This window comes from Melospiza melodia, chromosome 2 (assembly GCF_035770615.1).
Source record: "Melospiza melodia melodia isolate bMelMel2 chromosome 2, bMelMel2.pri, whole genome shotgun sequence".
Lineage (NCBI taxonomy): Eukaryota > Metazoa > Chordata > Aves > Passeriformes > Passerellidae > Melospiza > Melospiza melodia.
Window position 1 is genome coordinate 515,640 of NC_086195.1, and position 24,817 is coordinate 540,456.

General features: G+C 61.5%; 2 protein-coding genes across 6 annotated transcripts in view; both read right to left on the minus strand.

Annotated features, from left to right (window-relative positions):
- Positions 1-5,328: 5,328 nt before the first annotated feature.
- On the minus strand, positions 5,329-7,567 carry CHRNA10 (cholinergic receptor nicotinic alpha 10 subunit). The gene is made up of 4 exons (XM_063150365.1): positions 7,443-7,567; positions 6,989-7,143; positions 6,212-6,605; positions 5,329-6,110 (listed from the first exon to the last, which is right to left on the minus strand). The coding sequence occupies exons 3-4, from the start codon at positions 6,486-6,488 to the stop codon at positions 5,626-5,628; spliced, it is 762 nt and encodes a 253-aa protein (XP_063006435.1). The 5' UTR covers positions 6,489-6,605; positions 6,989-7,143; positions 7,443-7,567; the 3' UTR covers positions 5,329-5,625.
- Positions 7,568-9,068: 1,501 nt separating this feature from the next.
- NUP98 (nucleoporin 98 and 96 precursor) overlaps positions 9,069-24,817 on the minus strand; it is a 37,954-nt gene continuing 22,205 nt past the window's right edge. For all 5 annotated transcript variants that reach the window (XM_063179997.1, XM_063179981.1, XM_063179985.1 and 2 more), the window contains 13 exons: positions 23,243-23,419; positions 22,037-22,187; positions 20,752-21,163; positions 19,697-19,926; positions 18,874-19,143; positions 17,849-18,006; positions 16,813-16,956; positions 15,474-15,616; positions 14,771-14,992; positions 12,079-12,320; positions 11,384-11,538; positions 10,558-10,669; positions 9,069-9,507 (listed from right to left, as the gene is read on the minus strand). In XM_063179997.1, the coding sequence (XP_063036067.1) occupies positions 9,296-9,507; positions 10,558-10,669; positions 11,384-11,538; positions 12,079-12,320; positions 14,771-14,992; positions 15,474-15,616; positions 16,813-16,956; positions 17,849-18,006; positions 18,874-19,143; positions 19,697-19,926; positions 20,752-21,163; positions 22,037-22,187; positions 23,243-23,419 (2,628 nt within the window). In that variant the 3' untranslated portion in view covers positions 9,069-9,295. The remainder of the gene's footprint in view (positions 9,508-10,557; positions 10,670-11,383; positions 11,539-12,078; positions 12,321-14,770; positions 14,993-15,473; positions 15,617-16,812; positions 16,957-17,848; positions 18,007-18,873; positions 19,144-19,696; positions 19,927-20,751; positions 21,164-22,036; positions 22,188-23,242; positions 23,420-24,817) is intronic.

Genomic DNA, 24,817 nt, shown 5'->3' on the forward strand with positions numbered 1-24,817 from the left:
AGAACCGGGAGTGGGGAACAGAACCGGGAGCGGGAACAGAACCGGGAGCGGGAACAGAACCGAGAGCGGGGAACAGAACCGGAAACGGGGCTCGAGTACTGGGAACAGAACCGGGAACAGGAAACAGAACTGGGAACGGAAACAGAAGCGGGACCGGGGAACAGAATCGGGACCAGGGAAAGAGTACCAGGACCGGGGAACAGAACCGGCACCGGGAACAGAAGCGGGACTGGGAACGGAACCGGAACCAGGGTTTGAGTGCTGGAAACAGAACCGGGACTGGGGTTCAAGTGCTGGGAATAGAACTGGCACCGGGGAACAGAACCAGGACCGGGGTTTGAGTGCTGGGAATAGAACCGACACCGGCACCAGAGTTTGAGTGCTGGGACAGAAGCAACACCAGCACAGAGGTTCAAGCGCTGGGAACAGAACCAGAACCGGGGTTCGAGTGCTGGAACAGAACCAGCACCCAGGAACAGAACTGGGACCAGGGAACAGAACCGGGACCGGCACTGGGGTTCCAGTGCTAGGAACAGAACCGGCACTGGGGTTCGAGTGCTGGGACAGAACCGGCCCTGGGGTGGGACCAGCTCCCCCCAACAGGACAGCCATGGCATGGAGCTGCCAGGAAAAGCAGGGTGGCATCACTGTGTAGTCATGGAGTGCTTTGGGTTGGGGGGACCTTAAATCATCTCATTCCAGTTCCCCTGCCATGGGCAGGATCACCTCCCTGCATCCCTGTAGGGACGGGGGGCAGAACTGAAATGGTAGCAGTAAGAAGCCCATGTTTTTGATAATTTATTAACTAGAAATGAGCTGCAAGGCTCTCGGAGGGCAGTCGCAGCCCCCCTAGTCGATGTACCTCACTGTCACCAGCGGGCTGGCGAAGCGGACGTGGCGGCTGCGGCGGCGGCGCTGCACGTGCCGTGTCCACCAGTCCGCCAGCAGCCCCCTGAGCGAGGAGCAGAGCTCCAGGAGGCCGCAGCCCGTGCCCCTGCCCCTCTCCTCGGGCTCCTGCTGGGGCGGGGGCACCGACAGGCACTCCCTGCCCGAAGCGGCGCTGCCGGGCCTGCCCAGCCCCAGCGAGATGATGCTGACGCTGCTCCTCGCCGAGCTGACGCTGCTCCTCGGGGCCGTGGGGCTGAGGCTCTGCGCTTCTGCAGGGGGCACGAACCATTCCACGGCTGCGGAGCTGCTGCCCTCTCCCATCTCCAGGAATATGGCATTGCCTCGTTTCCTGCCCTTGACTCTGTCCCTTTTGGCCGTGCTCTCCATGCCTGCCTTGAGGCCCTGCGGAGGCTCCTTGCCCCCCAGCAGCCCCAGCTCCACGGGCACCTCAGGCTGGGCCAGCCTGCAGCCCCTGTGCATCCTCGGCCCCCAGGGCAGCCGTGCCTCCAGCCCCTTGTGCTGCTGCTCCGAGAGCGCCGGCGAGGTTTGGGAGAGCCTTGGCTGAAAGGCTTGGGGCACCCCATGGCACCATCCCTGGAGCTCCAGGTCACCAGCACAGGCTGGTGGAGAGGCTCCCCAGAGACCTGCAGGATCCCAGTGAGGGCAATCCAACCCTGCTGGGGTGGCAGAGGCTGAGGCTGCTGTCTGCCAGGACTGTGGTGCACAGCACTGTCTGCTCCTCTGGGGACTTTTATAGCCTGGCAGAGTCCCTGTGTGACATCATGGGGCAGCCAGAGCCCTCTTTGTGACAGTGTGGGGCAGTCAGAGTCCCCTGTGTGACAGTGTGGGGCAGTCAGAACCCTCTGTGTGACAGTGTGGGGCAGCCAGAGTCCCCTGTGTGACAGTGTGGGGCAGCCAGAGCCCTCTGTGTGACAGTGTGGGGCAGTCAGAAATCCCTGTGTGACAGTGTGGGGCAGCCAGAGCCCTCTGTGTGACAGTGTGGGGCACCCAGAAATCCCTGTGTGACAGTGTGGGACAGTCAGAAATCCCTTTTTGACACCCAGGAACCCAGGGGAGATCCCTCACCTCCTTGGGCACGGGGCTGTGAGAAAGAAACTCGTGAGATAACAGAAACAAATTACAAAAAAATTGACAGGCAAAATACAAACAAGAAAAAAGAACAAGTGATGTGATGGAGGTGGCTGCCCTGGGCACAGCCAGCACCAAAGGAGGAGTTTTGGATTCTCAGGGAAGCAAGGACAGAGGCAGCAGGAATGGAGAGGGATGGCCTTTGGGAGAAGGGGCAGAAAGCAGGAGGTGACAAGGATGTCCTGAAGTCCTGCAGGGGGAAGACGAGAAGGGCCGAAGCCCTGCTAGAATTTAATGTGGCTACTGCTGTGATGGACACTAAAACTTACTTGTACAAACAATACCTTCGCTTTGGTTTGGTTTGCTTGGGGTAATTTTTTGTTTGGTTTTTTCACTGCTGAGGGGAAACATTGAGACAAAGAGTGAGGAACGGTCCGAGGTACCCAGGGATCAGGCCTGGAGAGCGTGGGTTTGGGGCAGTCAGCTCCTGCCTGGGCAAGCTGCTCCCCTCCAGGCTGGGTGCCCGCCGGGCTGGGCAGGGCTGGGCAGGCTGCAGTGCCGGGCCAGCCACGGCTGCTTCACATGGGCACGGGCATGGGCACGGGCACGGACACCGACATGGGGACAGACACGTGCACGGAGATGGGCACAGAGACAGAGACAGGCATGGACATGGGCACAGGCATGGACATGGACATGAACACGGGCATGGGCACAGAGATGGGCATGGTCACAGGCACGTCAGGGACATGGGCACGGGCACAGACACGGGCACAGGCACGGGCACAGACATGGGCACGGACACGGACACGGGCACAGGCACGGGCACAGGCACAGACATGGGCACGGACACGGGCGCGGCATGGACATGGACACGGACACGGGCACAGACACGGACACGGGCACAGACACGGGCACGGACACAGGCACAGACACGGGCACAGACACGGGCACGGGCACGATCATGGACACGGACACGGGCACGGGCACGGGCACAGACACAGGCACGGGCACGGGCACAGACACGGGCACGGGCGTGTTCCGTTCCCGCGGCTCTTTAGCCGGGGCAGCGGGGCTCAGCGGCGGCGGCGGCTGCAGCAGGCGGGGAGGCGGCGGCTGCACCAGGCCGCCAGGCTCTCGCCGAGCCGGGCCCGGAGCTTGCCCAGGGCCCAGCCCGGCTCCCGGCCCGCGGGCGGCGGCAGCGGCTGCGGCGGCGGCGGCGGCGTCGGGCCCCACCACGGGTCCGAGCTCAGCATGCCGAACGTCAGCCCCAGCGAGCTGCAGCTGCTGCTGCTGCTGCTGCTGCCGGTGCCCTCCGAGCCCGTCTCGGCCACCTGCACGTCCTTGGGGATGAACCAGGCCAGGGCATTGCAGCCGCTGCAGCGACTGCGCTCCGGGACGGGGCAGCTGCCGCTGCCGCTGCTGCTGCCGCTGCCGCTGCCTCGCCCCGCGGGCCCGGCTCGGTCCTGCCCGTCCGCGCCGTCCGTGCCCGCCTCGGGCTGCTCCTCTGCCGGGCCCTGCGGCGACTCCTTGCCCCCCAGCAGCCCCAGCTCCGCGGGCACCTCGGGCTGGGCCGCCCTGCAGCCCCTCTGCGCCCTCGGCCACTGGGGCAGCTGCGCCTCCAGCTCCTTGCGGTGCTCCTCGAAGAGCGCCAGCGAGTCCTGGCAGCTCCGGATGAACCTCGGGAAGCGCCTCCTGCCGCTCACGGAGCCGCGCGGGGAGCTGCCGTGGGGCGGCCCCATCTGCGCCGATCTCCGTGCCCTGCCCGCGCCGCTCTGCCCCTCCAGCCGGCCTCTGGCTGCGCTCGGATGCTCTGAGCTCCGACGGATCCTCTGCAAGAGCCACGCGTGCGTGAGACAGGAGCGGCTCCCCAGAACGCTCCACACTGTCCTGCCATGGACACCCCATGGCACACCGCCATGGCTCCCCAAACCCACACGGCGTGGCCCGGCCCAGCCCAGCCTAGCCCAGCCCGGCCCAACCCAGCCCAGCCCGGCCCAGCCCAACCCAGCCCAGCCCGGCCCAGCCCAGCCCAGCCCAGCCCAGCCCGGCCCAACCCAACCCGGCCCGGCCCAGCCCAACCCAGCCCGGCCCGGCCCAGCCCAACCCAGTCCAGCTCAGCCTACCCAGATCAGAGGCCACGTACCCATAGCCGCTCGTCCCGTAGCATGACAATGGCCAGGATGAGCTGCAGCAGCACCATGGTGATTGCCACCAGCTCCCCCATGGTGAAGATGCTGAGGACCCCCATGGTGAGGATGTTGAGGACCCCCATGGCACGGTCCCTGTCACTGTCACAGGCTGCTGGGGAGGTTCCCCAGTGACCTGCGGGGCCACTGGGGATGTGGTGGCAGAGACCCTGGTGGTGCCGGTCTGCAGTGTCACTGTGTCCCATGGTCCCTTTTATACCTCAGCAAGTGGGCCCCTTTGTGACAGTGTGAGGCAGCGAGAGCTCCTGTGTGACATCACAGGACAGGCAGAGGCCCCTGTGTGACATCTGAGTGCCACTTGACAAAGGGGACATGCCCACGTGCCAGGCTATCCAAATGGGGCCATGGGGCCACCCAGGAGCAGGCAGGCGGTGCTGGGCAGGTGCAGCCCCATGGCAGCTCCCCATGCAGTTCCAGGAGCTCCAGAAGTGTTCCCGAGGTTCATCTGGAGCTGCTGGGACATCCCGTTTTCTCCTGCAGGACTTCAGGACATCCTTGTCACCTCCTGCTTTGCTGCCCCTTCTTCCAAAGGATGTCCCTCTCCATTCCTGCTGCGCCTGTCCTTGTTTCTCTGAGAATCCAGAACTCCTCCACTGGTGGTGGTCACTGTGCCCAGGAAGAGCCTCCCCCATCACAACACCCACCAGTCCTGGAGAGTTTATCACCTTCCCTTCCCTTCCCTTCCCTTCCCTTCCCTTCCCTTCCCTTCCCTTCCCTTCCCTTCCCTTCCCTTCCCTTCCCTTCCCTTCCCTTCCCTTCCCTTCCCTTCCCTTCCCTTCCCTTCCCTTCCCTTCCCTTCCCTTCCCTTCCCTTCCCTTCCCCACCCCTGCCCTGGGCACAGGGAATGGCTGCCAGTGCCAGAGGGCAGGGCTGGATGGGATCTTTGCAATGAGGAATTGCCATGGGACAGTGGCTGCCACGGGCTGGGCTGGCTGGGCACAGAGGGGACCCCAGCACCAGCCTGCCCTGGCCAGGGTGGGCAGCAGGGGAAGCTTCTCCTTCTCGTGGGAAGCCCCCCACCCCTTTCATGGGGAGCCCCATCCCTCCCAGGGCTCAGGGCCTGACCCCCCATCCCTCCCAGGGCCACCCAGTCCCAGGCAGCAGGGGCAGGACACACGTTCCACGGTTTATTTGAGTTTGGTGCATTTCCATTATTTATTTCCAGTTTGGTGCATTTCCACGGTTTATTTCCAGTTTGGTGCATTTCCCAGGTGCAGGATGCCACGGGGGTTGTGGGTGCCCACTCTGGTGCAGTGGGACAGGGGCTGGCACCCCCCAGCCCTGCAGCAGGGGCTCCCACTCTCGGGCACCCGTTCCCCAGGGATGGAGCAGCTCCTCCCTGCAGCCACGGGGGCACCAGGGACATTTGTGTCACCCTCATGAGACACCCGCAGCCCCCGCCGTCCCCGGGGGCCGCAGTGCTGGGCCCGCACAGCCGTCAGGCAGCGTTGCCCAGGACCAGCACGCTCATGAGGAAGACCATGAGGAAGAAGACCCACATGAAGAAGCGGTCCATCACCTTGGCCACCTTCTTCCACTCGCCGGTGCGGCGCTGGTTGGCGCGGTGGCGGCGGAAGCAGCCGGCGATGTACCCCACGTTGCTCAGCAGGGCACCGTGGTGGCACAGGCAGTGGTCCCAGGGGCAGCCCCGCACCTCCGCGCCCGCCCGCCGCTCCCCGGGGCTCTCCCCCGCCGCCCTGGCATCCCCCGGCGCTGCCCGCCCGCCCGCTGCCCGCCGGGGGCTCTTGCAGCTCTCGCCCACCTCGTAGACGCAGCAGAGGCGGGCCAGGTGGTGCAGGATGAGGCGGCGCGCCCAGGGCGGCACGGGCCGGGCCCCCGGGCCGCAGTGGTGCAAGTTCATGATGAAGATGGTGAGCGCCGTGGAGGCCGTGATCATGGTCATGGTGGCGATGTAGTACTTCCCTGCGGGGGCAGCGGCGCTGGCAGGGGGCACGGGGGTCCCACAGCCCGCAGGGGGTCCCGCTGCCCCCCGTGCCCGGCCCCGAGCCCGGCCCCGGGCTCACCGATGAGCGGGACGCTCTCCGAGGGCGGCATGCTCTCGGCCACCAGCAGCTGGAACACGGTGAGGGCCAGCAGCACCGTCACCCCCAGCGACACCTTCTCCCCCGAGTCGGCGGGCAGGTAGAAGCCCAGCGGCGCCAGGAAGGAGACCATGATGCAGGGCAGGAGCAGGTTGAAGATGTAGAAGGAGGCGCGGCGGCGCAGGAGCAGGGTGTAGGTGACGTCGGGGTAGGGCTCGGAGCAGCAGCCGTAGGTGATGACATTCCTGGTGGCCGGCATGCCCAGCACCTCCCACTCCACGTTCTCCACGAAGTCCGTCAGGTCGCCGCTGTCCAGCTGGTTGCGGAGGTCGATCTGGTTCCCGTTGTAGGTCCAGGAGCCGAAGGTGAGGCGGCACTGCTGCCCGTCGAAGGGGAAGTAGGACACGTCCACCTTGCAGGAGCTCTTGGTGATGGCGGGCGAGTCCCAGGTGATGTGCCCGTCGGAGCGCAGCACCACGTTGGTCTCCATGGAGCCGCCGAAGCGCTCGTCGGCGCTGGGCAGGGAGGGGTCCCCGTGGATCCCCTCCCCGTGCCCCTGGCAGCCCCGGGCTGTCCCCTCGCTGCTGGGGTCAGCCCCGGGCACAGCTGGCTGCTGCCAGCACCCCCGGCCCCATCTCCCTGCATGTCCCCCTCCGGGACCCTCCTGTTCCCCCCCGAGGCTGGCAGCATCCCCGCAGCCCCCAGCCCCAGGCGGGCCCCCCAGCCCCGGGAGCAGCCGGGGTACCGAGCACAACGCACTTGTTGTAGAGGATGATGTCCGGCCGCCACACGTAGCTGCTGGGGATGCGGATGCTGTCGATGCCGCCGTACTCGTCCTTGTCCCAGGTGAGGTGCGCGTCCAGCCAGGTCTGGCGGACCCACAGGTAGGAGGTGAGCACCTGGTTCCTCTCGTCCTGCCGAGGGGAGAGGGTGGGCGTGGGGGAATGGCCCCGGCGGCTGCCCCGCTCCCCTCGGCCCGCGCCCAGCCCGGCGGCCTCTCCGGGTGCCCCGCGGAGCTGGGCTGGGTTCGGGGGGCCCGTGCTGGTTTTGGGGGTAACCGGGCTGTCTGCAAAGTGCTCTGGGCTGGCTCGAGGCCACCCGGGCTGCTCTGGGGGCGGATCCGGGCTCGGTTCAGGGCTGAGCGTCGGCGCGGGGCCGAGCGGGACCCGGTGCGGGGCGCAGGGCCGGGGCCGGGGCCGTGCCCGGCGCTCACCATGTCGATGATCTGGGCCAAGGTGACCTTGAGGGTGACGTTGAGAGCCCGGTCCGTGTCCTCCACGGGGCGCAGGGCGCTGGAGTAGTTGGCGAAGAGGTCGTGGAGCAGTTTGTAGGCGAACCTTCCCGGGGCCGCCCGGCAGCCTGGGGACAGCCGGAGCGGGGCTCGGAGCGGCCGGGCTGCAGCCGGAGCCCTCCCGAGGGATCCCCGGGACCCGGCCGCGGGACCCTCCGGCAGCTGGGGGGGACGGGGAGCCCGACGGGACCCCCGGGATCCCCCGAGCGCCCAGCCCGAGCGCCCAGCCCCGGGATTCCCCGTGCGCGGGACGATGCTGCCCCAGGCACCGGGGGAGGACCGGGGGAGGGGGTCCGCGCCCCTGGAGCCCCCCCGCTCACCCGGGGCCGGCAGGAGGCCGGCGAGGCACAGGGCGAGGCACAGGCGAGCTGCGGGCTCCATCCCGCCGCGGGTGCGGGACACGGGGGGGCGGCTGACGTCAGGGCGGGGACAGGGACAGGGACAGGGCGGGGGGACACGGACGGGCTCCGGGCGCAGCCGAGTCCCCTCGGGGATGGGTTTGGGGGCGCTGGTGGCATCCACGAGGTGCCTGTCGGTGCTGCGTCCCCAGGCGAGGACACCGCACCCGCGACCCCGGGACACCGCGGAGCCGAGGGCGGCTGGGGCAGCCCCGGAGCGGAGTGACCGCCCTGCACAGCAAGGGACATGCCGCTCTCCGGGGTTGGGAAAGAGCGAGGGAAGGGAAGGGGCAGAACGTTCCCGTTAGGTGGGAGGAAATGCCGGGAGGTTGAGGAGCCGGGAGATGCAGCAGCGAGGGGCAGCGGCGCCGGGCTCGGGGGTGCCGGAGCATCCCCAGCTGCAGCCCCGGGGAATCCGCCGGCTCCGCTCCCCCGGCGCCTCCTGGCACCTTTCCCACGCCGAGCCCCGGCGGCAGATGCCGAGCGGTTTTGAGGCCGCAGGTTTTGTTTCCAGCGGTGAATTATTCATCCCAGCCCGTGCCGCCCGGGCCGGGCCGCTCAGGCCCAATTACAGTAATGGAAGGAGGCGAAGCCGCAGTGACCCGGGCCCTGCACACAGCCAGTGTCACCTGAACGTGCCACCGGCCAGGGACAGGGACAGCTCCCACTGTGCCAGGCTGCTCCAAGCCCCAGAGTCCAGCCTGGCCTCGGGCACTGCCAGGGATGCAGGGGCAGCCCCAGCTGCTCTGGGCACCCTGTGCCAGGGCCTGCCCACCCTGCCAGGGAACAATTCCTCATGGCCAAGATCCCACCCAGCCCTGCCCTCTGGCACTGGCAGCCATTCCCTGGGTGCTGTCCCTGCAGGCCTTGTCCCCAGTCCCTCTGCAGCTTTTAGAGGAACCCCTTCAGCACCAAAAGGCCACAATCTGGTTTATCTGGGTTCCCACACTGTGTCCCAGAGATGAGTGATGTTTCCTCCCAAGATTCTGAAGGAGCCTATCCTGATGACCACCGAAGGCAAGGTGGGATTGTATCACACATTCCTGGGCTGTCCTCACCCTCCACCCACCCATCCCGGGGTGGCACAGCAAAGGACACAAGCCTCCAAACTCAAACCCAAATCCTTAAAAACCACAGGCACCCATGGGAGTACTATAAACATTTTATTTGTGGTTTTCAAAAAGACAGGAAAATAATCTAGAGCATTTATTTATATTTTTTTCGATAAAAACCTTTCGATACTCCTCATGCATGAAGACCTTCGGCGCGCAGCCCGGGGCGGTGCCGGGCGCCGGGGCAGGGCCCGGGGCGGGCACGGAGCCGCTCCCCAGCGGGCACGGCCGGGGTGGATCCTGCCGGGCGGGGCCCGCGGGGCGCTCAGTGCGCGGCCAGGGCCAGCTCGCGCAGGTAGGCCTGCGTGAGGCCGCGCAGCTCCTCCAGCGCGTAGTCCTCGGGCATGGGCAGGCGGCCGATGTGCGGGGCCAGCAGGCGCAGCGGCACGCGCGGCTCCGCGGGCTCAGGGCCCGCCTCGGGGCCCTGCTGCAGGCTCAGCACCGCCCGCAGCACGTTGGCCACGCGCTTCGCCATGTCTGCAAGAGCGGGACACAGCGCTGCTGTCACGCGAGAATCTTACGAGAAATACCTTTGCTAGGGTTTTGCTCCTGAGAAGCTGAGAAGCCTCAGAAATGAAGTGTGAACAATGGTTATCTGCTGCTGTGGAATGCAACAGGTGCATCTGGGATTGGTCTCATGTGCTTGTTTCTAATTAATGGCCAATCACAGTCCAGCTGTCTTGGAGTCTCTGGTCACTCACAAGATTTTATCATTCCTTCCTTTCCTTTGCTAGCCTTCTGATGAAATCCTTTATTCTATTCTTTTAGTATAGTGTTAGTGTATAATTTTCTTTTAATATAATATGTATCATAAAATAATAAGTCAGCCTTCTGAAACACGGAGTCAAGATTCTCATCTCTCCCCTCAGCCTGGGATCCCTGTGAACACCAGCACAACCTGCATGTGCTCCGCCCCAGAAGCGCTGCAGAGCAAACCCAGCCGGGACTTATGGGGCGGGGGCAGCTCAGGAGGGAAGGCACTGGATGTGCTGTCCTCTCCCTGTTCCCTCCCTCAGCACAGGCAGTGCAGCCACAGGGGGAGAGCAAACAGCCTGTGCCAGGGGATGTTTAGGTTGGATACTGGGGAAAGATTCTTCCCCAAAAGGGCTGAGGAGGCTCAGCCTGTAGAAAAGGAGCCCAAGTAGGGACCTTCTCATGCTCAACTCCTTGGCAGGAGGGGGGAATCAGGCTCTGCTCCCAGGGAACAGGGACAGGAGCAGAGGGAACAGCCTCAGGCTGGGCCACGCAGGCTGAGGTTGGATATTGGGACAATTCCTTCCCAGATAGGGCTGTGCAGCCCTGGCACAGCTGCCCAGGGAGGTGGTGGGGCCCCCATCCCTGGAGGGATTTCACAGCTGTGTGGATGTGACACTTGGGGACACAGGTCAGTGGTGGCCTTGGCAGTGCTGGGGAATGGCTGGGCTCAATCTGAAAGGTCTTTTCCAACCTAAATGGTTCTGTGAGCTGGGGATAGAGCTGCTGCCCAGGTGTCCCAGGGAGCTGCAGGACAGGGTGTTGTCAGCATACCTGACTGAGCCAGGCGGTCCTTGGCCGTGTGGCACTGCAGCTGCTCTATCCTGTTGCACAGGGACGTCACTTTGGTGTGTAACCGCTCCAGCTCATAGGTGGACACATCCAGCTGGAAGCAAACACGGGTCAGCTCCAAGGCCAAACACACACACACCAAAACCTGCCTCAGTTCACACCAGCGCGGGCAAAGGGGAAGCCTGGACAGCAATTTGGGGGAACGGACATGGAGACTGCTGGGTTTGTCCCGTCCCTTCCACTTGTCACTGTCACACACCCACAGGGCACAGCCCACCCCTTGCTGTGACAGCAGATAGCAAAGCCTGGTTTTAGAGATGCCCCACGTTCTATTTGAAGTGCCTGCCAAAGAGAAGCACCAACCTCCCCTGTAGCCATGATATTTTCTGAAAAATCTTTTCCTTAAGATTTTTCCTCCTGAGAAGCTGGGAGGCCTCAGGAACAAAATGTAAACAATAGTTATCTGTTGCAGTGGAATGCAACAGGTGCATCTGTGATTGGTCTCATGTGGTTGTTTCTATTTAATGGCCAATCACAGTCAGCTGGCTCGGACTCTCGGTCCAAGACACAAGCTTTTGTTATCATTCCATCTTTTCAATTCTTAGCTAGCCTTCTGATGAAATCCTTTCTTCTATTCTTTTAGTATAGTTTTAATACATATCATAAAATAATAAATCAGCCTTCTGAACCATGGAGTCAGATCCTCATCTCTTCCCTCCTCCTAAGACCCATGAGAACACCATCACACTCCCCGTCAGCAGCCAGTGAGAGCTCCAGTGCAGCCCCCGTGGGAGCTGTGAATCCCCACCTGCTGAATCCTGTCCAGCATCTCGTTGACACGGATGTAGTCGAGGTAGACCAGCCCCGCCAGCTCCCAGTCCTGGATGAGCGCGCTGCGCTCCGGCGGCGCCAGGTCCTCCAGGAACCCCTTCAGGTACTTGTAGTTCTCGTTGATAATTGCATCTGCAGAGAGCTGTGGTTAGGAACAGAGCCCGTCCCGTCTCCCACAGAGCAGGGAACAGAAGGCCACTGCTGCCCTTGTCCCCAGAGGCCCCTGTGCCCCAGGAAGGTGGGGCTGTGCAGCAGGGAAAGCACTGCCCTGCTTCCCTGTTTGCCCAGGAAAAGCACCATGCCAGGTATGCAGGGAGAGCTGGTTCGGAACTGCCAGGCCCTCTGTGCTGACTCTGCTGCTCCAAACCCAGCCTGGTCCCTTCACTGGCCACCCCATGGCTTGGAAGCATGGTGTCACTCACTGGTTTGGGTTGGGAGGGACCTTAAATATCATCCAGTCCCACCCTGTCCCACTTGTCCCCAGTCCCTCTGCAGCTCTGCTGGAGCCCCTCCAGGCCCTGCCAGGGGCTCTGAGCTCTCCCTGCAGCTTCTCCTGTCCAGGTGAGCACCCCCAGCTCTCCCAGCCTGGCTGCAGAGCAGAGGGGATCCCGCTCCCACCATGCCTTTGTGTGCTGCTCAAAGTTCAGGACATGGAGGAGCGGCAAGACCCACCTGAGGCCAAGTGCCTGACAACCAGCTTGTGGCACTGGTTCCAGTGGCCAGCCTTGAAGAGGAACAGGGCCTCCTTGTGCTTGTCTCCCTCCATCCTGGCGCGGACAGCCTTGGCCTCGTGGATCCAGCGCGGGGGCACGCACAGGCGCTGCGTCAGGAAGGTCTCCTTGGCCCAGCCCTCGGGGCCCTCGGCCAGCGCGCAGTGCCGGCCCAGCAGCTCGCGCACGGCCTTCTCACGGGCACTGCGGGCACAGGGCAGGGTCACTGCTCTGCTCCTGCCACCCACCCACACTGCGGGCACAGGGCAGGGTCACTGCTCTGCTCCTGCCACCCACCCACCCACACTGCGGGCACAGGGCAGGGTCACTGCCCCTGCCACCCACCCACCCACGCTGCGGGCACAGGGCAGGGTCACTGCCCCTGCCACCCACCCACCCACGCTGCGGGCACAGGGCAGGGTCACTGCCTGCTCCTGCCACCCACCCACCCACACTGTGGGCACAGGGCAGGGTCACTGCCCCTGCCACCCACCCACCCACACTGCGGGCACAGGGCAGGGTCACTGCCTGCTCCTGCCACCCACCCACCCACACTGCGGGCACAGGGCAGGGTCACTGCCCCTGCCACCCACCCACGCTGCGGGCACAGGGCAGGGTCAGTGCTCCTGCCACCCACCCACCCACACTGCGGGCACAGGGCAGGGTCACTGCTCCTGCCACCCACCCACGCTGCAGGCACAGGGCAGGGTCACTGCTCTGCTCCTGCCACCCACCCACACTGCGGGCACAGGGCAGGGTCAGTGCCCCTGCCACCCACCCACCCACGCTGCGGGCACAGGGCAGGGTCACTGCCTGCTCCTGCCACCCACCCACCCACACTGCGGGCACAGGGCAGGGTCAGTGCCCCTGCCACCCACCCACCCACACTGCGGGCACAGGGCAGGGTCACTGCCTGCTCCTGCCACCCACCCACCCACACTGCGGGCACAGGGCAGGGTCACTGCCCCTGCCACCCACCCACCCACGCTGCGGGCACAGGGCAGGGTCACTGCTCCTGCCACCCACCCACCCACGCTGCGGGCACAGGGCAGGGTCACTGCTCCTGCCACCCACCCACCCACACTGCGGGCACAGGGCAGGGTCACTGCCCCTGCCAGCCACCCACCCACGCTGCGGGCACAGGGCAGGGTCACTGCCTGCTCCTGCCACCCACCCACCCACACTGTGGGCACAGGGCAGGGTCACTGCCCCTGCCACCCACCCACCCACGCTGCGGGCACAGGGCAGGGTCACTGCCTGCTCCTGCCACCCACCCACCCACACTGCGGGCACAGGGCAGGGTCACTGCCCCTGCCAGCCACCCACGCTGCGGGCACAGGGCAGGGTCACTGCTCCTGCCACCCACCCACGCTGCGGGCACAGGGCAGGGTCAGTGCTCCTGCCACCCACCCACGCTGCGGGCACAGGGCAGGGTCAGTGCTCCTGCCACCCACCCACGCTGCGGGCACAGGGCAGGGTCACTGCCCCTGCCACCCACCCACCCACACTGCGGGCACAGGGCAGGGTCACTGCCTGCTCCTGCCACCCACCCACCCACGCTGCGGGCACAGGGCAGGGTCAGTGCTCCTGCCACCCACCCACGCTGCGGGCACAGGGCAGGGTCACTGCCCCTGCCAGCCACCCACGCTGCGGGCACAGGGCAGGGTCACTGCCCCTGCCACCCACCCACGCTGCAGGCACAGGGCAGGGTCACTGCTCTGCTCCTGCCACCCACCCACGCTGCGGGCACAGGGCAGGGTCAGTGCCCCTGCCACCCACCCACGCTGCAGGCACAGGGCAGGGTCACTGCCTGCTCCTGCCACCCACCCACACTGCGGGCACAGGGCAGGGTCACTGCTCTGCTCCTGCCACCCACCCACGCTGCGGGCACAGGGCAGGGTCACTGCTCTGCTCCTGCCACCCACCCACCCACACTGCGGGCACAGGGCAGGGTCACTGCTCGTGCCCCCACACTGCGGGCACACGGGGCAGCTGTCACTGCTCCTGCCACCCGCACAGGAGCAGACACTGCAGGCCAACATGGCCTTCAGGACCCTCCCACCTCACACCAGTCCGGGATTCTGGGATTTTCCCAGGTGGCACAAAGCCCTTGGAGTGCACAGCTCCATGTGAGAGAAACCACTGCAACCACAGGTCTTTAGGACTGACCTCAAGTTATTGCAAGGCCTGGAACAGTCACCCAGGGTCTGTCATTGTGTGTCCAGCCCAGGACAGTCACCCAGGGTCACACTCACAGCATGTCCAGCCCTGGACAGTTACACAGGGTCACTCCCAGCATGTCCATGCCCAGGAGAGTCACCCAGGGTCTGTCATTGTGTGTCCAGCCCAGGACAGTCACCCAGGGTCACTGACAGCCTGTCCAGGCTCAGGACAGTCACACAGGGTCACTCCCAGCATGTCCATGCCCAGGACAGTCACCCAGGGTCACTGTCACTGTGTGTCCAGCCCAGGACAGTCACACAGGGTCACTCAGGATGTGACCAAGCCCAACACAGCCACGCAGGATCACTGTCACTGTGTGTCCAGCCCACCACAGCCACCCAGGGTCACTCACTGTGTCCAGCCCAGGACAGTCACACAGGGTCACTGTCACTGTGTGAGCAAGCCCAGCACAGCCACCCAGGGTCACTCACTGTGCGTCAGGCTCGTGCAGCATCACGAACACGGCCCACTCCCAGAGCCCCTCGCTCTCCAGCTGGGCAGCATAGCTGGTGTTGAGCACCCCCCAGCTCTGCTGGGACAGGTGGCAGTAGTTGAGGGCCCTGAGCACCTCCCACAGGTGCCAGCTGAGGCGGAAATCCAGCGGGTCAGAGGTGACACTCCTGGGGTCCAGCAGCTGGTCAAGCTCGTAGGACCTGCAGAGGAGAACTGGTAACTGGGAGAGCTGGTTGTGCCCACAGAATCACATCCAGTCCCCTCCCTTCACCCACCTCCACATGTGTGATTTACATCAGTTATGGGGGGTTGGTTTTCTTTATTAAGAAGAAAATTACCAGTGTTTACTGCTAAAATCTAATGAGTCTGCACCCAGACTGTCACCCCTTTTCCTTTGTGTGTGCTCCCCTGCAGATTTCTCACTGCCTTCAATAAAGACAGCTACAGAGAAGCCTTCCTGTACTCTTCAGACACAGAAAGCAGCCAAAACCCCACAAATGTGCCCCAAAACTTAAGGTTCCCAACTCTACCATCCCCAGGTGGCACCACCTTCTGTCGGGGTACATGTGGGGCTGATTTTGGACTGCTCCAAGAGGTTCAGGCTGATTTCATCCCCCTGCTTGGTGAACTCAGGCAGTCACTGACTGATCATGACTTTTATAATACTTACTGAACTCTTACCTGTCACTGTAGAGCTTTAATAAATGGAAGCAGACATCTCTCAGGGGCCTTCCTCCATTGTCATCTTCCTCAATGACATATCCAGAATCCTCCAGGTAAGGAGGCAGAGGACAGCAGGCATATTTTTCACACTCTGAGGTGTTCTAGGGAGATAGTTTCAACGGTAAGTTTGAAGACCATACTCTGAACAAAACTGAATTCCACAGCTCAGCAGGCTCAGGAGACTCTTTCTGCACCTGCAGGTGGAACCTCCCCAGAACTATGGACCAACATGAAAAACCTGAACCCAAAATGCTCAGGCGGGTTCATGTCTCATACTGAGCTCTTAAAAACCACTGCCTGGAGGTACAGCCAGCTCTCACACACAGCCTGGATTCCCAAAGGCTTTTGGAGCTGGAAAATCACGTGGGCCTTGGTGGAATGAGGTGGGTGCATCCCAGGGAGCCTTCTCTCTGTAGCTAAGCAGGGTCTGGGCAGCCACAACAGGACAGGACACACTGAGTCAGTCAGAACAATCAGCTCAGAACTTGCACTACAGCTGGGTATTCAGAAGTGCCCAACACTGGATATTGAAGCAAACATCAGCGACACGTTTCCAGACTTGCTGCTGTGCTTGAGGATGGAGGGCTGAGCTGGCTTTAGTTAAATGATTAAACATGTTTTTCAGCAGAACCCTTTGTCCTGCTGCACACAGAGCTGAGAGCTCTGCAGCAAGACACAGGGCTCTGCACAATGCATGGAGCCACAGGGGGGTGGGACAGGGGCTGGTGGGGCACACATTGGGTGTGGAACAGTGTCTGGGGGGGCACACACAGGCTGAGAGGCACCATGAGCTGCTGGACAAGGCATGTGAGGATTAATGACCCCAGTGGGAGAACACGCTGTCTGCCTCAAAAGGGCTTTTCTGCCGTTGGCCACTGATCCTCTTCCTAGGAGGAACAGCTGGACAAAACCTGGAAACACTCCATAAATGGGTTTTCTCCACAGAACTTATGGTTCTATAGAATGACAGAATGGTTTGGGTTGTAAAGGACCTTAAAGATCATCCAGTTCCACTCCCTACCATAGGGACACCTTCCACTGTCCCAGGCTGCTCCAAGCCCTGTCCACCCTGGCCTAGGATGCTTTTAGGGATCCAGGGCCTGCCCACCCTGCCAGGGAGGAATTCCTCCCCCGTATCCCATCTAACATGGCCCTCTGGCAGTGGGAAGCCATTCCCCCCATATCCTACACTCAATCCCAGGTTCAGCAATTCCTGGCTGCTCCTGGAGCCTCTGTGCAGCAGCAGCAGGCAGGAGCACCTTGAAGGGCTGCTTTAGGGCAGGAGGCAGTGACCCACCTGAAAGGCTGACTCATACATGGCCAGAGCCCTGGAGATGGAGGCCGTGGGGGGCAGCAGGTACCAGAGGTGCACGGCCACGCAGCGCTTCCAGTCCAGCAGCGAGCACACGTTGACACTGATCCTCTCGGAGAGCTGCCACACCTGGAGCCACAAACCCTGATCAGACAGCCCTGGAGCACAGACCCTGCTCAGCCACACCTGGAGCCACACACCCTGCTCAGACAGCCCCGGAGCACAGACCCTGATCAGCCACAGCTGGAGCACAAACCCTGCTCAGCCACAGCTGGAGCACACACCCTGCTCAGGCACATCTGGGGCCAGCTGTGCAGCAGCAGGAGGTGGCTCAGGGAGAGGAGCCCCTCCCTGCAGTGCCCATGGCTGAGTGGCTCACCAGAGGGGGGCTGATTGGGAGGGAAAGAAAGAGAGAACTAGCAGGGCTGTCCTTACCGGGGCTGTCCCTAGTGGGGCTGTGCTTAGTAGGGCTGTCCTGTCCCCAGTGGGTCTGTCCCCAGTGTGGCTGTCCCCAGTGAGGCTGTGGGGCTGTCTCCAGTGGGTCTGTCCCCAGCAGGGCTGTCCCCAGCGGGTCTGTCCCCAGTGTTGCTGTCCCCAGTGGGGCTGTGGGTCTGTCCCCAGCGGGTCTGTCCCCAGTGGGGCTGTGGGGCTGTCCCCAGCAGGTCTGTCCCCAGTGGGGCTGTGGGTCTGTCCCCAGCAGGTCTGTCCCCAGGGGGGCTGTCCCCAGTGAGGCTGTGGGGCTGTCCCCAGCGGGTCTGTCCCCAGCAGGGCTGTCCCCAGCAGGGCTGTCCCCAGTGTTGCTGTCCCCAGTGGGGCTGTGGGGCTGTCCCCAGCGGGTCTGTCCCCAGTGGGGCTGTGGGGCTGTCCCCAGTGGGGCTGTCCCCAGCAGGGCTGTCCCCAGCAGGTCTGTCCCCAGTGAGGCTGTGGGTCTGTCCCCAGCAGGGCTGTCCCCAGTGGGTCTGTCCCCAGCAGGGCTGTGGGGCTGTCCCCAGTGGGTCTGTCCCCAGGGCTCTGTCCTTACCGGCTTGCCCGCCAGCAGGGCGAAGAGGCGCAGCCGCTCCTCCTGGATGAAGCGGTCGCTGTGCAGGCGGTGCCAGTCCACCAGCTGCAGGGTCAGCAGGTCCCTCACGGGCTGGCTGCCGGCCAGCTGTGACAGCAGCAGCGCCAGGCGGTGGTCACCTGCAGGGACACCCCTCAGCTGCACACCTTAGAGCCCCCCAACAAGGCTTTGGGTGGGAGGGAGCCTAAAACTCATCCCCTTCCAGCCCCTGCCCATGGCAGGGACACCTTCCACTAGATCAGCTGCTCCAAGCCCCATCCACTGGGGGATGGAATGGGGAGGCCACAACTCCAGTATTTCTTACAAAATAAACCACTCAATAAACACCTGGTATAACAGACAGGGATAAAACCTGCCATAAGGCTCTGAAAATACATGCTTTTAACCCAAATATAAAATGTCTGAACAGAAGCTCAATTAAAAAGATCATCAAATATTCAAAGGAATGACTATGAAAACTCCCAGATCCAAATGCACCCCAGCAGCCCTTTCTCACTGGGGGTTGTGGACAGAGCCACAGGGAAGGGGACCAGGGAATCCAGCAGCAGCCCCTACCCAATCTTCAAGGACAGGCTGGACAGGGCTTGGAGCAACCAGGGATAAAGGAAGGAGTCCCTGCCCGTGGCGGGGGTGGGACTGGATGGGCTTAAAAGTCCCTTCCAGTCCAGCCCATTCCATGATTTTGTGGCCACTGACAAGGGATCATTTCACATGCAGAGCAGCCAGTGACTATGAGCTCTCTAAGTTTAATCTCTCTTTGTGCACGTCCCTTCTCCTCTACACAAAAGCTGTGATTTAGGAACCTTACAGAATTCCCAGAATATCCTGAGTGGGACTGACCCCTAGGGATCCCCCAGTGCCAGCCCAGAGCCCACCAAGCCCAGCCTGGGCATCCCTGGCAGCGCCGGCCAAAGGCTCCTGGAGCTGCGGCAGCCTCGGGGCCGTGCCCATTCCCTGGGCAGTGCCCAGCAGCCCGGGGCGCTCACCTGCCTGCTGTGCCAGCCTGCAGGCCTCGCCGATCCTCTTTCCCGTGAGGCAGCTGAACACGGCCTCGACGTGGCTGCCGTGCCGGGCCAGCGCCACCTCCTCCTCGATGCGCGCGGCCGCCGTCTCCGAGAGCCACCGCGAGAAGGCGCGGCGCCGCTCCAGCGCCAGCACGTACTCGCTGGGCTCCTCCAGGCTGGCCTCCAGCTCCTTCAGCTTGCCCCAGACGGCCTCACACAACGTCCAGGCCAGGCACCAGTGCTTCACAACGCCTGTGGGGACACACACCAGCGTCAGCAGTGCGAGCACAGAACTCAGAGGGGCTCACGTGAGAGTAACTCTGGAGGGTTCCCTGTCCCCCACCCTGGAGGGCTCACTGCCCCCAGCCTGGAGGGTTTGCTGTCCCCACTCCAGAGGGCTCACTGTCCCCACCCTGGAGGGGCTCACTGTCCCCACCCTGGAGAGTTCCCTGTCCCCCACCCTGGAGGGCTCACTGTCCCCACCCTGGAGGGCTCACTGTCCCCACTCCAGAGGGCTCACTGTCCCCACCCTGGAGGGCTCACTGTCCCCCACTCTGGAGGGTTCCCTGTCCCCCACCCTGGAGGGCTCACTGTCCCCACCCCAGAGGGTTCCCTCTCCCCACTGTGTTTGGCAGGGGCTGCCCAGGGAGCTTTGCAGTGCCCATCCCTGCAGGTGTCCCCTGGAGGTGGCACTGAGTGCTCTGGGCTGGGGACAAGGTGCCCATGGGGCACAGCTGGCACTGCATGGGCTGGCAGGGCTGTGCCAGCCCAAACCATTCAGTGAGAAGGACCACTCTGTACTCACTCTCTGCCACAGTGGGATCCTCGGATGCTTTCCTGGCCCAGTCAGCATAGTCATGGATAGCAGAGACTCCAGGGTTGGGGGCCAGGAGAGGACAGGGCTCATCCATATGGACAGTGGTGTGCTTCAGCTTTATCTCCAGAGGGGTGAGATACAGCTCCTTGTCTCTGTCCAATCTCCACTGTTCCAGGCTCAACTTTTCCACGTGAACTTTGAAAGGGGATTCTGTGAGTCTGGAGAAAAAGGGGAGATAGACCAAGTAGCAAAAGTTCTGCATGTTCTCCATGCAAGTGGAGCAGCTCATCCTGCAGCTTGTCCTAATTAACACAACAGTAAAACATGACCCAAGGCATGAAGATCCTGGTGAGAGTCTGGGATTTGGAGCCAGGCTTTGAGACCCTGAACAACCTGGGGTAGTGGAAGGTGTCCCTGGCCACAGCAGTGGGTTCGAACAGGATGGTCTTTAAGTGTCTGAATCCAAACCTTCTGTGATTTGGTAAGTAAACTGTGACTCACTGAACTCTGCAGAGGCAGCAAGCACACCTTCACCCCAGCTCATTCCTCAGCACTTCACATATGCTGGAGAACATCCAGGCAAGCTTTCTGGAGCACTTCAGTGGTGGGACTGGGCTATATTCCAGTCTGGTTCAGGTATGGAGACCCCTAAAGGCCCATGTGCTGCTGGATGCACAGGCAGTACGAAGGTGTCTGGGAGCTGAGAAGCTGAACTAGAACTTCCTTAGGTAGGGCAGACGTCCTCAGGGGGAACCAAGAGACTGGAAGCTTTCTGGACAACAACTTTAACCATTCTCTTTAACCTTGTGCTGGGTAACAGTGCTATTTGTTTGATAAAAAAGAAAAACCAAATCCTCTTACTATGCTATTCCAGGATTTGACAGAGATATTTTTGTGGAGAAGGGCCACGAAGGAGATCTCCATGACTAACCCCATCTTACATCACTCCTGCATGTCAGAAGGAACAGTGACCTGCAACCAGGATTCTGCCAGCCATGGAGAGCGAGCCTGTCCCATCCATCCTGAAGGGAAGCACTACTCACGATTTGGGAGCCACGGGGGTGGGCAGGAATCCGTATTCCACGGGCTCCAGCTGAGCATCCTCTGTTTCACTGGAGCCGCTCAGCTGGTCTCCACAATTGGCCAGCGTCCAGTTGGGGCCCCAGCCCACGCGGAAGGAGCGGCCCATGAAGAGTCCCATGTCCATCAGGAGCTTCCCCTTCCCGTAGGTGATGGATCTCTCCAGGGGCACGAGCCCGCGCTGCCTGCGCGCCCCCACCGTCTTCACCGGCACCTCGGGCACGGCCGCGGGCACCGCGAAGGCCGAGGCCAGCGGCGACCACAGGGCGGCAGAGGGGGCACTGTCCAAAGTCCTGGGGCCCTTGGCATCTGCCACGGCAGCGCTCGGTGCCTGGGAAAGGACGCTGGCAAACTTGGATTGCAGCAGCCCGGCAGCTGGTGGGGAGAAGCAGCAACAACGGTCAGTGGAAGGACAGCCGTGTTTCAGAGGGCATTGCTGGGCTTTGAAGGGATTTCAGGAATTCCCAGAACAGCCAGTGACAAAGGCCTGGACGGTGTGATGGGAACATGGAGCCAAGTGTGAGTGTGTGCAGTGCTGAGCCCCACTGACCCTCCAGCCCTGCCCACAGGAACACAAGGGGTGCTCCCAGGAGCACAGCCCCAGCCCAAACTGGGCCATTCCCAAAGCAGTCCCTGATTTAATGTCAGAATCAGGACATCAGGACAGAAGTGGGGTTGCACACGGACCAGCAGGGCTCACACACACCTCAGGGCTGTCCCTGCCAGTCATGTGGGCTTTGAATTGACTAACAGATCTGAATTAATGGGTTTCCTCCATCAGGGAGCACCTTCCTGCTTGTTCCCAGAGGTATTCCTCGTTATCCCTACGGAAAGCACCACTTGGTGGGTGCACTGGGTGCAAGAGGCAAGGTTTGGGCAGTGGGGGAATCTGGTAGGGGCTGCCCTGTGCAGGGCACAGCTGGTGCCCACCACAGCAGAGCCACCACAGGCCACCTCCAAACCACGCTGCAAAGTTGGTGCCTCTGGGAGATCTTAAAAGGGGGGAAAAATCCAGACAAGCAGGAAAAAAAACGAGAAGAAAAAAAGAAGTTAAAAGATCAGTGCAAGCATCAGAGGAGGTGAGGAGGTGCTCCAGGCACTGGAGCATTCAGGGCAGGGCTTGTGCTGGAGCAGGGAATGAGCAGAGGAGGGAGGAGTGGCAGGAAGGAACTGCTGCAGACCCCATGGTTTTGCCTGTTCATGTTAGAATTCACCCTTCTTCACACAACCTGTGGTTTCTCACCATACCTGAGTGTCTTTTCTGTCCTTGTGATTTTGAAATGGGAAGCCTTGGGGAGCAGATATCTTGGGAAGTGTCCATCTTGACAGGTTGCTTCCCAGGATAATCCAGGATCAAATCCAGGTCGTCATCATCAGCAAGCAAGGAAGCTTTCATGATCTGAGGATGTGGGAAGCCAAGCCAGAACATCAGCAATCCCTCCCACAGCTGCAGCTCACTAAGCTCATCAAAATAGCTCTTCCCACCCAAAAAAACTCCTACATGCAGCACATGACCAAACACCACAGCCATGATGCAAACATTCCAAGGAACAGTGCAGGCACAGCTCAGGTTTGCTGCCTGATGGATGGGGTTACAACTACTTGTTACATCAGCGCACAGGACTCACTGGGGATAGGGTGACATCCCACAATAATCCTCATTTCTTAGATCTCAGCTCTGTCTGCTGTTTGTCAGCTTAAGGAGTAACTTCTGGTCTATTTGTCATTACAGGGAGAAGCCCAGAAGTGCTCAAGGTTCTGTCCTTCCACAAAAATTACAAAGCTGGAGAGGGACAGGAGCCAGGGAATGGCTGCCAGTGCCAGAGGGCAGGGCTGGGTGGGATCCTGGCCATGAGGAATTGTTCCCTGGCAGGGTGGGCAGGCCCTGGCACAGGGTGCCCAGAGCAGCTGGGGCTGCCCCTGCATCCCTGGCAGTGCCCAAGGCCAGGCTGGACTCTGGGGACAGTGGGAGGTGTCCCTGCCATGGCAGGGTGGGATGGGCTTTATGATTACTCTCAACCCAAATCTTCTGTGGTATTGTGAAATAAAAGCACCAACACCAAGCCCCAAATCAAGACCCATTACCCCAAAATGTTTTTATCTACCAAGGCAGAAGGGGACCAAGGCAGCTGCTCTGGTATCAGTTCAGCTTATCCCAGTGCCCGCAGGGCAGAGTTCTGGAAACTGAGCTCTGGCTTTAAGGTGTTCCATGTCTCCACGTGTGGGGTTTCCCCAGAACAGAGGTATGGTGTGAGCTCAGTCCCACTCCATGGGATGCCCTGATCATTGCAGGCTGGTGTGTGACCACCCTCGGGAGGCAAAAGCATCCTTGAGGAGTGCTCCCCTCACTTCCCAGAGAGCAGGGCAGGACACTGAGCTGCCTCCCCTGGGGACACAAAAGCATCCTTGAGGAGTGCTCCCCTCACTTCCCAGAGAGCAGGGCAGGACACTGACCTGCAGCACGTAGGGGTTGATGCCCTGGGTGGACGCGATGTGCGTGGACGCTGGCACTGCCTCCTGCTCCTCGGCCAGGGCATCCTCTGCCAAGGGCTCCTGGGCTGGCTCCTGGGTGACGTCTGCCATGTCACTGTCCAGCTCCACCAGCCTGCCCAGCTGCTCCAGCTCCAGGGGCTGCGGATACAGAGGCCAGGTCACACCCACAGAGCACAGCTCAGCCAGCACAGCCACGGCTCCCAGGAGGGCTCTGCCAAGGCTGCACACCAAGGGCAGGGATGGACACACAGAACCTTCAGGGTGTGCCATGCCAGGGAAGGAGCAGTCCCAGAGCAGCGGTGCCCTCCTGGAGTTTTCCCAGTTCTGCCATTCAGTTCAGGGAACTGTTCTTCAGGGAGCAGTGGTTCTCACGTGCCCAGTGAGGGAGAGCTCTGTGTGCCCTGCCTGCCTCCCTCCCCTCCTCCCGGATCCATCCCATGTGGTACCAACTCCAGCCACAGAGCCTACATTCCACCAAGATCTGCATTTCTCATGGATACTGTAATGGGCAGGCCCTGGCCCAGGGTGCCCAGAGCAGCTGGGGCTGCCCCTGCATCCCTGGCAGTGCCCAAGGCCAGGCTGGACACTGGGGACAGTGGGAGGTGTCCCTGCCATGGCAGGGGTGGCACTGGGTGGGATTTGGGGTCCCTCTAACCCAAACCCTTCCACGATTCCATGGCTAACTGCTCACATGGGCTGTACTTCTGCCCAGCTGGCTCTGTGGGACCTGAGCTCCCTTGTACTGGTTCGGCTCTAGTTTAACCATCCCGTTAATTAACATTCAGCTTTGTGTCCTGTGAAAGCCTCATGCTTACAGCTTCCCAGAAAAAACACAGTACAGAGCAGTGAAGTGATGCAAAAACAGGAGTGAGGAGGCCTAGACAGCGAGTGTCCTGGGAATCCTGCTCAGGAATTAAGGAGCACGTTCACAAGGCTGTGCTCAGCTCTGTAGAACCAGCCAGGATGGGGTGAAGGGTCTCAGCTGAGATAAAATCACCTGTGGGGGGCTGTAAGGATAGAACTGAGTGGCAGATGCAGAATCTGAGCCTGGCCCCACGTGTGGAACAGATTTACAAGTCAAAATATGGTTACAAACACACAAGTTTCACTGCTCCCTTCATTGGGCTTTAATGCAGCAAGCTCCCTTGCAATATTAATAAATTCATTAATATTTAACTTAGTGAGGGAGGACAAAGCAAAAACCAAGTCTAGATACTAAATGCTTCTTACAGCCCAAACAACAGTATTACCAGATGTGTTCTACGCCAAGAGTTTGGGACATTTTAAGTGATGCTATGATGTTCCTTAGGGCTTTGGGAAACTGATGTTTTTCCTAATTTCAGAAATTAAAACCTAAGTCAACGTTATGCAAGTCAGAGAGGTTAATGAACCTGGAGGAGTTTTTACTAAGTACACTGGATTGTACAAGAATATTTGAATATATCAGTGATATTTCCAGTGTTCCTGAGTGTTTAAAAGCTCAGCTCTGGTCCCCCATTCTGAACACGAAGCAGGGAGGGGAGCTGAAGTGATGCT